The 15,320-nt window shown below is 40.8% G+C and overlaps 1 protein-coding gene across 4 annotated transcripts in view; it reads right to left on the reverse strand.

Annotated features, from left to right (window-relative positions):
• Positions 1–15,320, reverse strand: part of p120ctn (adherens junction protein p120) — a 55,917-nt gene that overhangs the window by 10,427 nt on the left and 30,170 nt on the right. For all 4 annotated transcript variants that reach the window (XM_028169943.2, XM_028169942.2, XM_028169941.2 and 1 more), the window contains exons 5-12: positions 12,619–12,780; positions 11,374–11,459; positions 9,977–10,115; positions 9,229–9,325; positions 8,429–8,599; positions 7,087–7,268; positions 5,582–5,741; positions 2,084–2,273 (exon numbers count right to left, since the gene is read on the reverse strand). In XM_028169943.2, coding sequence (XP_028025744.2) covers positions 2,084–2,273; positions 5,582–5,741; positions 7,087–7,268; positions 8,429–8,599; positions 9,229–9,325; positions 9,977–10,115; positions 11,374–11,459; positions 12,619–12,780 — 1,187 coding nt within the window. The remainder of the gene's footprint in view (positions 1–2,083; positions 2,274–5,581; positions 5,742–7,086; positions 7,269–8,428; positions 8,600–9,228; positions 9,326–9,976; positions 10,116–11,373; positions 11,460–12,618; positions 12,781–15,320) is intronic.

A 15,320-nucleotide genomic window follows, 5' to 3' on the forward strand; every position in this document is an offset into this window, starting at 1 on the left:
AAAATCGTGGGCCAAAAATGTAATAACTTGGAATGTAGTCTAAAAAATTTGTCATATTTTTTTATATAAGAATATAAAAAATCACCTTGATCCTCTTTCTGGGACCGGAGAAAAATGAGAAAGTTAGTTTTTGTCGGTATAACGGTGTGATCGATTTAATTAATCGATTACAGGATTATAAAAAGAAAAACATTGCACTAGGTAATTAATGCAAAGTAATTAAATGAGCGATTTATACTTGTTATATACAAGTGCGGTATGCGCCGGATTTAATTGCGATTATATGCATAAATGAAGAAAAAGTCTATTATTACTTAGCAAAGTAATATGATTATCGATTTCAAATCGATTAAAATCGATTGTATTTTTGATGACAGCTTTGACAGTAAGCTGACGTTTGTTCATAGATTATACAATTATTTTTTGGCGCTTGTTGGTTTATTCTGCTTTACTCGTTTTGTATCTTCGACGCATTTTGAGTGTGTATCTATCGGGCTGTTTTTATATTTTCAACGATCACTGCTTTATTATAACGGATTCCAACTCTGCCAGCCTTGTACGACAATTGCTTCTACACTGCACACCGAAGATCGCTCACACGTTTGACTTGAAATTGTTGCATTGGATACTGTTGAAATTATGGCAGCTGTGTGAAATGTGGGATAGCAATTCCATATTCCATACCTGATATATATGGTCATTCACAATATGACATTCAAAAGATTATCCAATGGATATAATAAACATTTACTTATGCTTAAATAAGTTATTATTCAGCTCTTTTAAAGAGATTGTAACATAACCTAACTTTTACTAAATCTTTATTAACTCTGCTCTCAGATTGAGAAAACTTTTATAATTTTCAGCAAGGTACTGATAAATCTGAATCTATTAATTCATATTAGTTTCATCACGTTACATTCGGGCCCAAAAATGTATGTAATCGTTTCAGTCTCCTTTACATTATTCATAAATGATTAGAATTTACACAAAGCTGGTGGACTAGATGTGGCCGATGATTTTTTACTGGTGGTAGGGCCTCTTGTGAGTCCGCGCGGGTAGGTACCACCACCCTGCCTATTTCTGCCGTGAAGCAGGAATGCGTTTCGGTTTGAAGGGTGGGGCAACCGTTGTAACTATACTGAGATCTTAGAACTTATATCTCAAGGTGGGTGGCGCATTTACGTTATAGATGTCCATGGGCTCCAGTAACCACTTAACATCAGGTGGGCTGTGAGCTCGTCCACCCATCTAAGCAATAAAAAATAAAAATAAAAATAAAAAAAATTATCTTACATAGACTTGACTAACAGTACTACATATAAATAATTTACCAATATAATATTTAACATTTATTATTTTTATACTATTTCCGCAGTAAAGCAGTAATGCGTTTCGGTTTGAAGGGTGGGGCAGCCGTTGTACTGTTAAAAGTGAGACCTTACAACTCATGTCTCAGGGTGGTTGGCGGCATTTACGTTGTAGAAGATGTCTATGAGCTCCGGTAACCACTTAGCATAAAGTTTGCCGTGACCACTCATCTAAGCTATAAAAATAATACCAAAATAATAAACAAAATGAAAATCGTTCTACCGGGTTCAAAATTATTACGAGAAACCATGTCCAGCAGTCGACAAGTGTGAGTTGATGACACATTTTTTTTTCCTACCTAAGCTGATAGCATTGAGAGGCTATTTCAGCGGAACCTTAACTAGTAGGTGAGCTCACGGGGCTCAAACCTGACGACGTTGCTAGCACGAACCCTAGCAAGAGCCGTGCTTCGCAGAATCTACCACCGGATCGGAAACGCGACCCACTGAGAAGATCCGGCGAGAAACACAGTGGGCTGTGTCTGAGGGTTAATTTACTCGTCGAGCCCTTCGTCGCAAGCGACGGGTTCGACGAGAAGGATGACCGATGCTTGAGGTACCTAAAAGCACCGTTAGTGGATCGGGAGAATCCGAAATGACGTGTTTGGGGCGACGTCAACTGCTTTTCATTCTTTCCGCAGGATCGGGAATAGATGACACATTGTTTTCTTCTGTACATCAGAAACACAGGTACAGAAATAAGCCGCCCGTACCTGTAGGAGAGGTTCCGTAGCACGCAGACGCAGTTCTCGACGACCTTGGTGCCGATCGCGTTGACGTGCAGCGCCGTGCGCACCGCGTGCAGCAGCGCCTCCGCCAGCCCCGCCAGGCAGCGCAGGCGGCGCCGCGCGTACTCGCCCGCACTCGACGCGTTGCGCAGCGCGCCCGACGCGTTGCGGAATACTAACAACACGCACTCTCTTAAGGCTTCGTCAAACAGAACGCGTACTTAGCGCGCTTCAGAGTGCTGAACTGACGGCGCGCTATGACGCTGAGATGTGTTGTACTACTATAGTAAAATACCGTCAAACAGAGCCCCAGCGCTATAAGTACGCAACGCTCTGTCGCGGCACTAGGACGCTTTGACGTCAGGCGTTGTAATTTTTTACAAATTTCATTTTAGAGTCCGAGTGAATGTGTATTAAAATACTGGATAATCCCCGAAAAATTTATAGAATTTGTTAGAAAATACTCATGCTTATACAATGCCACACCTGAATCACTCGATATCTTAATACTTTTAAATTTTCACACTGCTATCGAAAGGCACTATGATTAGACCGTGAACGTATGAACGTGGAACAGGCAATTTGCTTACGGATTTTATACCGAAATCTGAAACGTCGGAAAAGAAGAAAAAGACGATAATGGGTGCATCCTATTTTAAATGAAAAACTTTTCTTTTGTAACTGTATATCCCGACCTGAGAATATACGAAGAATTTTTTTTACTACTTTAGTATGTCAGTTGCATCTTTTGTTTTTTTATATGATTGCGTTGCGATAAACTGAAAAGGTCGATACAGTTTTGTAGACCTGATAAGTACAAGAACTTGCGCGCGGGTCGCAGCGAACGCAGCGGTTATGTGAACATTAAGCACTGTTTACATTGATCTTCTACCGCACGGTAAGTAGTTCGGCGAGGTCATATGAACTTAGCCTTACTCTTACACTTATTTGGCTAAAGTACAAAGAATGCTCAGAAGAATTATTCGAGATGATTCCTCATCTCCTTTTTTTCATCGCACCTCCCGCGGAGTAGATTTCATCCATATTATTTGGAACCGCTGCGTTCATCGACAGTGCGTTTCCAAAGATCTTTTCTGCCAGGTACCATCCGGCTTTGGGATAAGCTCCCACGGTGTTTCCCGAGCCCTGACACATGACCTTCTTCAAACGAGGCTTGCGGAGAGTACTTAACGGTAGGCAGCCATTTGGCTCTGCTCATGGCATTGCTAACGTCCTTAAGCAACGGTAACCACTTACCATCAGGTTGGCCATATGCTCATCTGCCTACAAAGGCAATTAATACAATACTTCGAACAGATATCGTTATTCATGCATTGATGTTGTTGAGGGTTTCGGTTGGAACAGGCCTTGGAACATATCCCGGAGGGAGCCGACGCCGAAGTGCCACCACTGCAGTGGTTGCAACAAGGACACGGCGGAGCACACGCTCGCATACTGCCCCGCTTTCGCGAAGCAGCGCCGCATCCTCGTTGCAAAAATAGGACCGGACTTGTCGCTTCCGACCGTCGTGGGTACGATGCTCGGCAGCGACGAGTCCTGGCAGGCGATGCTCGACTTCTGCGAGTCCACCATCTCGCAGAAGGAGGCGGCGGAACGGGAGAGGGAGAGCTCTTTTTCCCTCTCGGCGCTGTGCCGCCGCCGCCGAAACGGGGGCCAGAGGAGGGCATTTTTCCAGCTCCGGCCCCTATGACGAGGCAGTATCCTCCCGGTGATGGTCACGAGGCGACCTAAGGGGGTTGAGGCTGCGCCGCACGCTACCGTCACTCTAGCGCGCTGGCACCAGAGGACGGAACGACGCGTCGGCGGCTGCGGACTGCGATGCGGTTCGCATTCTCGTCGTCGCTGTCGTCGCCGAACATAATGTGGAAGAGCAACCCGGTCGGCGGTGTATCGCGTTCCGACCCGGCAGGCTGGTTCTGGCCCAGCGGGGTATCCCGGAACACCAGCGGCATCGCCCGGGCGGCCTGGTAGGGCCGCCGTACCGCGGACACCTACGTCGTTGATCGTCGACTATCGCCTCGACGACCCGTCGGTCGGGCGTCCTCGGGGTGGCGCCGCGTGTCTGGTTGTAGTGTTGACCGAGAGAACCCCCCTACTCTGACTGGGTTCTGACCCCGAACGGCTATCTGCTCTCAACACCTGCAGATCGTTGAGTCTCACATACCCCGCGCGCCCCCTAGGCACGGGTACCTTGTAGGAGGTTAGGCCCCGGCCAGAAAGAAAAAAAAAATTGTGAGGCAAGTGACCCCTTTTCAAAAATGAACTGTTACCTCAGACCTCCATAGCTTATTAAAACAAACAAACTACCAATTTCAAAACTTCACGGTACGCTAAGTTACTATGTGTATAAGTAGAGAAATCTTTTTTTTTTTTTTTTTTATTGCTTAGATGGGTGGACGAGCTCACAGCTCACCTGGTGTTAAGTGGTTACTGGAGCCCATAGACATCCACAACGTAAATGCGCCACCCACCTTGAGATATAAGTTCTAAGGTCTCAGTATAGTTACAACGGCTGCCCCACCCTTCAAACCGAAACGCATTACTGCTTCACGGCAGAAATAGGCAGGGCGGTGGTACCTATCCGCGCGGACTCACAAGAGGTCCTACCACCAGTAATTACGCAAATTATAATTTTGCGGGTTTCATTTTTATTACACGATGTTATTCCTTCACCGTGGAAGTCAATCGTGAACATTTGTTGAGTACGTATTTCATTAGAAAAATTGGTACCCGCCTGAGATTCGAACACCGGTGCATTGCTCAACACGAATGCACCGGACGTCTTATCCGTTAGGCCACGACGACTTGTGATCTCTTTGGGAATCGTTACAAGATCCGACTGAGGCTTCGTCCTCATAACTCGAGGTACGGTAAAGGTATGTCGAGTAATCAAAAGTAACATTATAGTGTGAACGACGCTCCTTACAACTCGGGATGCAAGCGATAAATCGTTGTTATTAAAACCGGTTACTGAGTTATCCTTGTTGTATTTTTAAGTTATTCGTTATGAAAATAAATGTTATATCGATCTATAAGAGCGATGTTTTTATGAACTATGTCGCTTCCCTACGTGTGTGTGACAAAGGCACAGAAATGTAGCACAGCAAAATACGTGGAGAATTTTTCGAATACAAAGATTTGTTTTTACACTCGCCCAAAACGGTAAATCTAAAGATTTATATTAGCTATTGTCGAACCCGTAGCGTGAGACGAAGGGCTTGGCGAGTAAACTAACCCACAGACACAGCCCACTGAGTTTCTCGCCGGATCTTCTCAGTGGGTCGCGTTTCCGATCTGGTGGTAGATTCTGCGAAGCACTGCTCTTACTAGAGTCAGTGTTAGCAACTTCGCCAGGTTTGAGCACCATGAGTTCACCTACTCTTTCGGCTGATATAGCGATATAGATATATAGGTAGGATAACAAAACAAAAAAAAAAGTCCTGATAAGAGCATAAAACTTACCGGTAGACCAATAAGTATCTCCAGGGTTGGTGGGATGCCAGCCAGAATGCGGTATGATAACTTTGTTCACAATGACCTGAGCCGCGTCATCGATTATCGACTGCTTGAGGTCCTCGCACGATGACATATTCCATATAACACCGGTAACTAATTCCTTAACCTGTATCAAAACAAAAATTTATACATTTATATAAGTCGGAATGTGGTTTTTATGGTTTATTTTTTTAACAACTACTCTATGTTTTTTTTTTCAAAACATAATCATATAGATTATATTAGATAATACCTGAAGCAAAAACTTTGTACCCCTTTTTAAATTGCGCGGACTAAGGAGTATAACATTTCCCACGCTCATAGATAATATAGAGAAGAAGTGCAGAATGCATTTTTTTTTATTATGCATAAAAATACATTAAATGAATAAAAAAAGCATTACACATACTACCATGTATTTGACATACACACGCATATATACTCTTTTGTTTATTTAAAAAAATTGTTAGTGTTTAAAGTCTGTGGTCAAAATGAGAATATTGTTTATCTTTAATATTATTTGTCCATAGTGTAGACTTGGCGAAATTTGTGATTATAGAATTAGTCAGACTATAAAATTAAAATTATAGTCTTTGACAATAGAACCTTAATAATGTTCAAAGTTATAATGTCAATTAATTATTGAAGAATTTCCACTACAGTAGATTGGGGGGAATGGGAACTAGAGGTAGAATAATGACAAGTCTGGAATGTCACAATACTTTTGTGGAGTTGTTAGATGAAACTTTGTTGAACTGAAACTGGCTTTTATTTAATGTTTAAGAACATTAAATAGTTTAATTTAGTTATCAAAGTTTTATAACTTATTAAAGGTATTAAATAGTTAATACCTAAAGTTGGGTACCTACTTAACATTTTTTTTTTTTTCCTACCTAAGCTGATAGCCTTGAGAGGCTATGTCAGCGTAACCCTAACTTTAGTAGGTGAGCTCACGGGGCTCAAACCTGACGATGTTGCTAACACGAACCCTAGCAAGAGCCGTGCTTCGCAGAATCTACCACCGGATCGGAAACGCGACCCACTGAGAAGATCCGGCGAGAAACTCAGTGGGCTGTGTCTGAGAGTTAATTTGCTCGTCGAGCCCTTCGTCGCAGGCGACGGGTTCGACGAGAACGGTGACCGGTGCTTGAAGCCCTAAAAGCACCGTTAGTGGATCGGGAGGATCCGAGATGACGTGTTTTGGGCGACGTCGACTGCTTTCCATTCTGTCCGCAGGATCGGGAATGTAGTTACCGGCGGCCACAATGAGAGGGTTCTCGTGTCGTGCCGCTTTATCGAAGTGGCGCATGGACGCCGACTGCAGATACTTACTGATGGACCTACGTAACAACTAAATAGTGCCAGCCTTATCGAAAATCTCTATTAACCCCTCAAGCGACCCGATTCACCAACGCCTGGGTGAATAGGGACAAGTAGGGGCGAATAATGACGTAAGTAATAGATAATGTAACCTCCATGTCGGTTGCTCGACACAAGAGCGCCATGAGCGCGGGGATGCCGTTGGCGTCGCAGATGGCGCGCTTGTTCTCGTCGTTCTGGCGCCCGTACGACAGGTTGCGGAGCGCGCCGCACGCGTTACGACACACCTCCGGGTTCTCGTGCGACACCAGCCGCACAAGGGGCGGGATGCCGCCTGCAACACGCACAACATTACATGACGTACTTTTTTACACGCTTTATATTAGCTTCAATTGTATGTATGTTTGTAACTGACTCCTTTAGACGCGATTCTGACCCACTTTAAACGGCCAGATTTCATTCAAACTTTTTAGATTTATCGAGGACCGATGACAATACACTAATTTGATAAGATTATTCCATTATTCAATGTGCAAAATAAGATTTTTGCCAATTTATACAATTTTTATCTATAGTCGATAAGGCAGGAATTGATATTAAAGTACTTAATAGTTTTAAAAATACGCTTTTATAAAAAAAATAACTAAAAATTTAAAAATAAATAATAGTTTAAAAAAACTAAAAAACACGCTTTATATAAAATTCAACTAAAAAATAGAAAATAAATTTTAATAAATTTAAATTGAAAATAGTGTAAAATAAATTTAATTAAAAAAAAAGCGTGGCGTGCTTTTTAAGATATTATTGAAGTAATAATTCTTCTACTCATATCTGTCAGAAAAATATTTATAACTAATAACACCATGCACCCCTCGCTTTTTTTACAATAAAATATATTTTACACTATTTTCAATTTAAATTTATTAAAAGTTATTTTCTATTTTTTAGTTGAATTTTATATAAAGCGTGTTTTTTAGTTTTTTAAACTATTATTTATTTTAAATTATTTTTATTGCTTAGACGGGTGGACGGGCTCACAGCCTGATGTTAAGAGGTTACTGGAACCCATCTACAACGTAAATGCGCCACCCACCTTGAGATATAAGTTCTAAGGTCTCAGTATAGTTACAACGGCTGCTCCATCCTTCAAACCGAAACGCATTGCTGCTTCACGGCAGAAATAGGCAAAATGGTGGTACCCAACCATGCGGACTTACTAGACGTCCTACAACCAGTAATAAAATTCACCGAGATGACATATGATAGGCCTGAATGGAAAAAAGGACATTCGGCGCTCACCCCACATAGTTCAGAATGACATGATTTACAGCGGAAATAAGCGGATAGTATCAATTCCTATGTGGCCTCCTCACAATAAACCCAAACTAAAGCGTATAAATGTTTTTTAAGAATAAAAACAATATAATCAACATTGTGTATCAGTCATTCAAAGAAATACATTCCTTACTGCAATTACTATAAAGCATATAATACCTAAACTTCTGGTCTTCTGTTTGTTAGGGTCGTCCATATAGGTCAGGTGCTGTAGATAGGCTGCGGCGTTAGCTTTGACGACATCCGACGGAGAGTTCAGGAAGCCGATCACCTCCGGTAGGTTCGGATCGCGCCACTGCAGCCCGCCTCCGTCTTCACGACCTCCGTGTACTGGAATATACGAAGACAGCATTAAAACAATAGCTGCAAAAGTTCTAAAGTAATTTAAAAGAGTTCACAAAATTTAGTTTTTTTTTTCCTACATTGCCCTTGTAGGCAGATGAACATACGGCCCACCTGATGGTGAGTGGTTACCGTCGCCCGTGGACTTCAGCAATGCCAGGGACAGAGCCAAGCCGCTGCCTACCGCTTAATACTCTCCACAAACCTCGTTTGAAGAAAGACATGTCATAGCGCTCGGAAAACACCGTGGAAGGGAGCTCATTCCATAGCCGGATGGTACGTGGCAAAAAAGATCTCTAGAAACGCACTGTGGATGACCGCAGTGGCTCCAGGTAGTATGGATGAACTCTGCTCCGGTGGCGGGCGGTGCGATGGTAAAAACGAGATGACGGTATCATCTCGAACAATTCCTCAGAGCACTTATTCTAGTAACCTCGAGGGGTTATTCTAGATTCACCGAACTAGTAGATGAGCTCACGGGGCACACACCTGACGACGTTGCTAACACGAACCCTAGCAAGAGCCGTGCTTCGCAGAATCTACCACCGGCTCGGAAACGTGACCCACTGAGAAAAAAAATCTTTAGTTTACCATATCATTTGATTTTTTTTATTTACCTAAAGCCATGCTAGCCATTTGTTTCTGCAATTCCTCCTCGTCTCCATACATTGATTGTCCTCCAGCGCTACCCATGCTTAGTCCGTTTTGTGAGTCCTAAAACAATTTCAAATATTTATGTTTTTTTTTTTATTGCCCTTGTAGGCAGACGAGCATACGGCCCACCTGATGGTGAGTGGTTACCGTCGCCCGTGGACTTCGGCAATGCCAGGGGCAGAGCCAAGCCGCTGCCTACTGATGCCTACTGCCTTATGTTTTCTTTACATGAGACATGTAAAAAATCCATTAATCCCTACTGTTTGTATATTGAAATTGAGATTTAACTCCCATAGCACAATGGTATAAGACTTTTGACTTCAAACCAAACAATAATGCAACGAGCAAATCGTTTGGTGATCCGATCACTAATTGAACCTTTCTATTGATCAATGACCAAAAATCATGTATACTGGTAGTAGGATCTCTTGTGAGTCCGCGCGGGTAGGTACCACCACCCTGCCTATTTCTGCCGTGAAGCAATAATTCGTTTCGGTTTGAAGGGTGGGGCAGCCGATGTAACTATACTTGAGACCTTAAAACTTATATCTCAAGGTGGGTGACGCATTTTCGTCGTAGATGTCTATGGGCTCCAGTAATATCTTCACACCAGGTGGGCTGTGAGCTCGTCCACCCATCTAAGCAATAAAAAAAAAACCAATACAAATGATTGAAAAAAAGATAGTGTATATGAGTTGATTTTCCCTTTACCTTGAAAGGCGGCGGTTGATGCGGCGGGTCGTACGCGGCGGGGTAGTGTTGATAGCCGTACGCGTCCGTTGCGTACTCGCCCCGCGGTGACGTCACGCAGTAATGACGCCCCAACTGCTCCAGAGACGCCGAGTCGTACCTGCACAGAGTATCTCGTTAATGACATCCATTCCTATATTTAATTTTTTTTATGTTTTTTTTTTGTTATCTATATATTAATACGTGAATCAAAAACTTTGTATCCCTTTTTACGAAAATTGCGCGGACGGAGGAGCATGAAATTTTCCACACTTATAGAGAATATAGAGAAGAAGTGCACAATGCTATTTTTTTTTACATAATGCATAAAAGATACATTAAATCAATAAAGAAAACATTACACACACTACATACCATGTATTTGACGCACACACGCATGCATACTATTTATTGTCAAACTTTTGTTCTTGACGTCTGTTGTCAAATTAAGATTAAATATTGTTTGTCTTTGTTAATATTTTTATAGTGTAGTCTTGGCGAAATTTGTGATTATAGAAGTAAAAAATACAATTATAATAGTGTACAAACTTACAATTCCAATTAATTATAGTCGAATTTCGAATACTGCGGGACCTCTAGGTTTATCTATTACGCGGGTAACTTTATATGATTGATATAAAAGTTCAAGGGCGTAATCCCAAATGGAAACCATAGAACATAGAGACGAAACCACATGGAAAAAGATATTTTTAAATAAAATATCTTAATAAGATATGCAATAAAGTATTTAAACGGAAATCAATCCAACAATACTTAGTAGATAATTTGCAATGTCACAATAAGATGATAGAACACACACAGATAGATCACAAATAGATGTTTTTTCTAATTGTCTTACAACATACAGGAAAAATCAGGCGCAGATCATTTCCCAACTAAATATAACCTAATCATAATTAAACAAATAATATATAATAATCAAGCTTTACTTTCTAATAGATGTAGATATGAGATATTGTGTTGCTTTGTCACAGTGTTATTCTGGATTTCATATTTCTTGAAATTACTCATTGTATTTTAACTTTTGTAATTTCATGACATTGTCCATTGCACCTATAATAATAATTGAAGTAACATCCGCCATATACTTACTGTCAATTTGTCAATGTTTTGTATTGATGATCACTTTGTTGGTTTTTTTTTTATTGCCCTTGTAGGCAGACGAGCATACGGCCCACCTGATGGGTAAGTGGTTACCGTCGCCCATGGACTTCAGCAATGCCAGGGGCAGAGCCAAGCCGCTGCCTACCGCTTAATACTCTCCACAAGCCTCGTTTGAAGAAGGACATGTCATAGCCCTCGAGCACAATTAAATAAATAAATAAAAAAAATTCTATTTTGCTTGAATTTTTTTTTACCTCTGTTGCAGATGTAGATTGTGTTGCGGCAATGCACCAGGTGAAGCACTCCTGGGTGACGCACTACCTCCTCCCTCGACGTACTCCTAATGTAAACAATGAAAATTACTATTTACTTGACAGTCTTAATCTTATCTTTGGTTTTTGACATTCGTTTGTCATTTATCGATAAAATGATAAACGATATGTAAGGAGTTTCAATGTAATTTAATGTTTGATTGAATGAAATCCCCACTGTTAGTTGTACGGTTTATCAATGTTCACCACACCTTTCTATTGTCAGTTTTAACAATGTTTTTAACTAATTTAGAGTTATAAGTATATGTTGCATAAAGTCGAAAAATCATTTGGAGTGAATCTGTTATGAGATTTAAGCAAAATTGTCTGTTCCTCATTATTCCAAATTTGATATTCAGGAAATTGCCACTGACTTAATTTAACGTAATATAAGTTACCTTAACATAATGCATAAGTTATAAAATGACTGTATAATAACATCTATATATATGTGTATAAAAGAGAATGTATGTGTGTTCACCTAAAATTGTCTTACGAGATTATCTTTCTGAATTGTATAATGGCTTTAATGTTTTAATAATATATTGCATTTTGTTGCTGACGAAGCCGTGGACGCACTTAGTGTTAGATAAACCGAACAGTGCACGGACACTAGATAATTTACTCAATTTCTTTTTAAAAGGGTTCCTTATTGCAATTTTAGTTTCCAAAATAATAATATAACACAATATCAAATCAATTTAATTTTTCACTCCGATGATCTGCTTGTATTTGATCTCATCATTAGTATACAGCTTTATTTAAGGACAAACAGTTGTTATTATTCTGTTATAATAAATATATAAAAAATTACTATACGAAAATAGAAGCAAAGATTATTCCGGCCTTTGAGCGAGTGCTTTACCAAGCACTGGTGGTTGGACCTCTTGTGAGTAGGCACGGGTAGGTACCACCACCCTGCCTATTTCTGCCGTGAAGCAGTAATGGGTTACGGTTTGAAGGGTGGGGAAACCGTTGCAATTAAAGTGAGACCTTAGAACGTATATCTCAAGGTGGGTGACGCATTTACGTTGTAGATGTCTACGAGCTCCAATAACCACTTAAAGCCAGGTGAGCTGTGAGCTCATCCACCCATATCAGCAATAAAAAAAGCAGGGTTGATTGTCACTTATCAATCCCATCTCGATAAATAAATGTAAAATCTGATGCTGTTTGAGCCACTGTTACCTGTGCCATATAAGGCGGTACTTGGGCCGGATCGACCATGTAGGCGGGCTGTGGGTAGGCGGCCGCGCCGTAGTGCCCGTACGTGCCGTAGTGGCCCGCGCCCCCCGCGCCCCCCACTCCCGCATAGCTCCCGCCCCCGCTCACCGACACCGAATCCATTACCTAGAAAAATAAAAATAAAACTTGGAATACTTATGAGGTGATTTAGTACAATGAGTATTATTAAGCTTTATAGTGTAAGTTGATGTACATAATTATACGTGCTTATTATGTTGCTTTTTTTGTTTGTTTTTGTGTAAACTTAAATTTCTAAATTTCTCTTTTTTTTCTTTGTTCTCTCTCCACTGTTTTGATGGTGGAAACATGTTTGATTATTGTTTTGGATATTTTTTTAAATATTATAAATTTATTTTGTACTGTTGGTTTCCCAAATAAATAATTAAAAAAACTAAAAGAAAAACTAAAATATGTGATACAGTAGATAATCATTAAAGCTAGTTCTGACTCGCTTCAACGTTTAATATATTATTTATTTATTTTATTTATTGCTTTAGTCGAGTCAACGAGCTTAGCCCCCGTTGTGAAGTGGTTGTCAAAACCCAAACATGTCACAACATGAATAACACCATTGGTGGGTCCTTATGAGGCGTCCTTGCCCTTTAGATCGGTGCGTACGAATGCATCGCAACAAAAGTACAGTAGGAATCGGACCGCTAGCATATGAATTAAAAAAATAGATATATACTTTTCAAAAACAAAAAATCCATCCGTAAATAAGCTCTACCATTAGCAAATTACAAGCGGGAGCAGGAAAACGCCTTATTTGTAAGGACGAAAAAGTAATCGAGATCAGTACTGTACGACCTCAGTTGAGGCGTAATTCTTTATACCGTATTTTTTTAAGTTAAAGCTACAACAGAATACTGAATGAATAACATTTTCACTGTGATGAATCTAAACGATTCTCGTGGCCGCATTCAGGTCGGAATTGTCTTTTGTTTATTCGTGCACCGCCCTCGTGGCACGTTACACTGAACACGCTGACCCGAAACAATCAGAACGCATCAACGTGACCGTGCAGATCCACACTACAAATGGTTCAAGGCAGCCATTCCCAAAGTGAGCGATAACGCCCCCTTGTGGTCGCTGCAGGCCTAAAGGGGGGCGGTAAAAGACCCAGAAAAAAATGGCGTTGTGTAGAGGCTTGGGAGGTGATTTGTAATTTCATCTAGGAGAGACTTTTAGATACCGACTGAGCTCTCGCTATAATGGTTTATAAGTAAGCGAAAAAATGGGGGCGCTAAAAAATACCGAATTCTCAATGTGGGCAGTAGACGAAATAAGTTTGAGAATCCCCTGGTTTAAGGGAACATAGAAACAGTTACGAGGCATGGACTTCGCGAGGAGTGAAGTTGTGTGTTTCGTTTTATTTTGTCTATTTAGTGTTTCTTCAGGCTTAAATGTGTAATAACGGTGGTTTATTAACCGTTTAGTATCTGTGAAAGTGCACAAATGTGGGAAAATTAAACAAAGCCGCTGAACGTAACTTCTCGAGATCCTCCAAAAAGTCCACTGGATAAGTCTCAGTAAATGACCACCATTTTACTGAGATTACATTTCATGCCATATCATCTCATTTCATTTAATTTCATGCCAATTGATTAAGTTTCCTTCGTTTTTTATTATTCATAAATTGTAAATGATTAAAACGGCGAATTAAAAACAACCTTATTACTTGACGCTGGCTAATGCACAAACCGTGCCGGAGCCAAAACATAAAGAAGAAGAAGTTAGAAGAGGCAACCGGGATCGCACACATGTGAGGTATTGATAGGTAGTGTATGTTGTTGTTATTATTTTACAATAATATTACTTTACGTTTGAGTTATAGCGGTGGCGTATCATATAATAGAAATGCGGTTTATACTTAAACCGCGTATTGACACTTATAAGCTTGTATACAACATGAACAAAATCGAACAAAGACAATATTTCAATGGAAGATCTTTCCTCGTTCCATTCCCTGATTGACACGGTGGTGCAATAGTTAACGCATCTGGCTGTTGCGCCGAGGGTCGGGGGTTCGATTCCCCCACATCGGGCAAACATTCGTGTGATTAACAGGTTTGCTTTTTCTATGAGTGATTATTTATAGTACATATTTAAAATTATATAAGTATCTATGTCAGTCTCTAATACCCATATCACAGGGGATCTTAATTAGGAGACGGATGACCGTACGTGTTTTTTCCCAGTTATTTATTCATTATTATTTCCCTTAACCGTTGTCGCTATAGTTTTCTATCGCATTTCTCAGTTTGGGCAGCAGCAATGACCTTTTTGGTGTCTACCGGTTTCAGTATTTAATCACATCACAACTAAAAGTTTTTTTTTTGTTTAGATGTTTGGATGAGCTCAGAGCCCACCTGTTGTTAAGTGGTTACTGGAGCCCATAGACATCTACGACATAAATGCGCCACCCACCTTTAAATATCAGTTCTAAGGTCTCAAGTAACAACGGCTGCCCCACCCTTCAAACCGAAACGCCTTACTGCTTCACGGCAGAAATAGACGGGGCGGTGGTACCTACCCGTGCGGACTCACAAGAGGTCCTACCACCAGTAATTAGGCAAATAAAATTATGTGGGTTTGATTTTTATTACACGATGTGATTCCTTCACCGTGGAAGTCAATCGTGAACA

Source organism: Bombyx mandarina, chromosome A1 (genome assembly GCF_030267445.1).
Source record: "Bombyx mandarina strain Sakado chromosome A1, ASM3026744v2".
NCBI classification, from domain to species: Eukaryota; Metazoa; Arthropoda; class Insecta; order Lepidoptera; family Bombycidae; genus Bombyx; species Bombyx mandarina.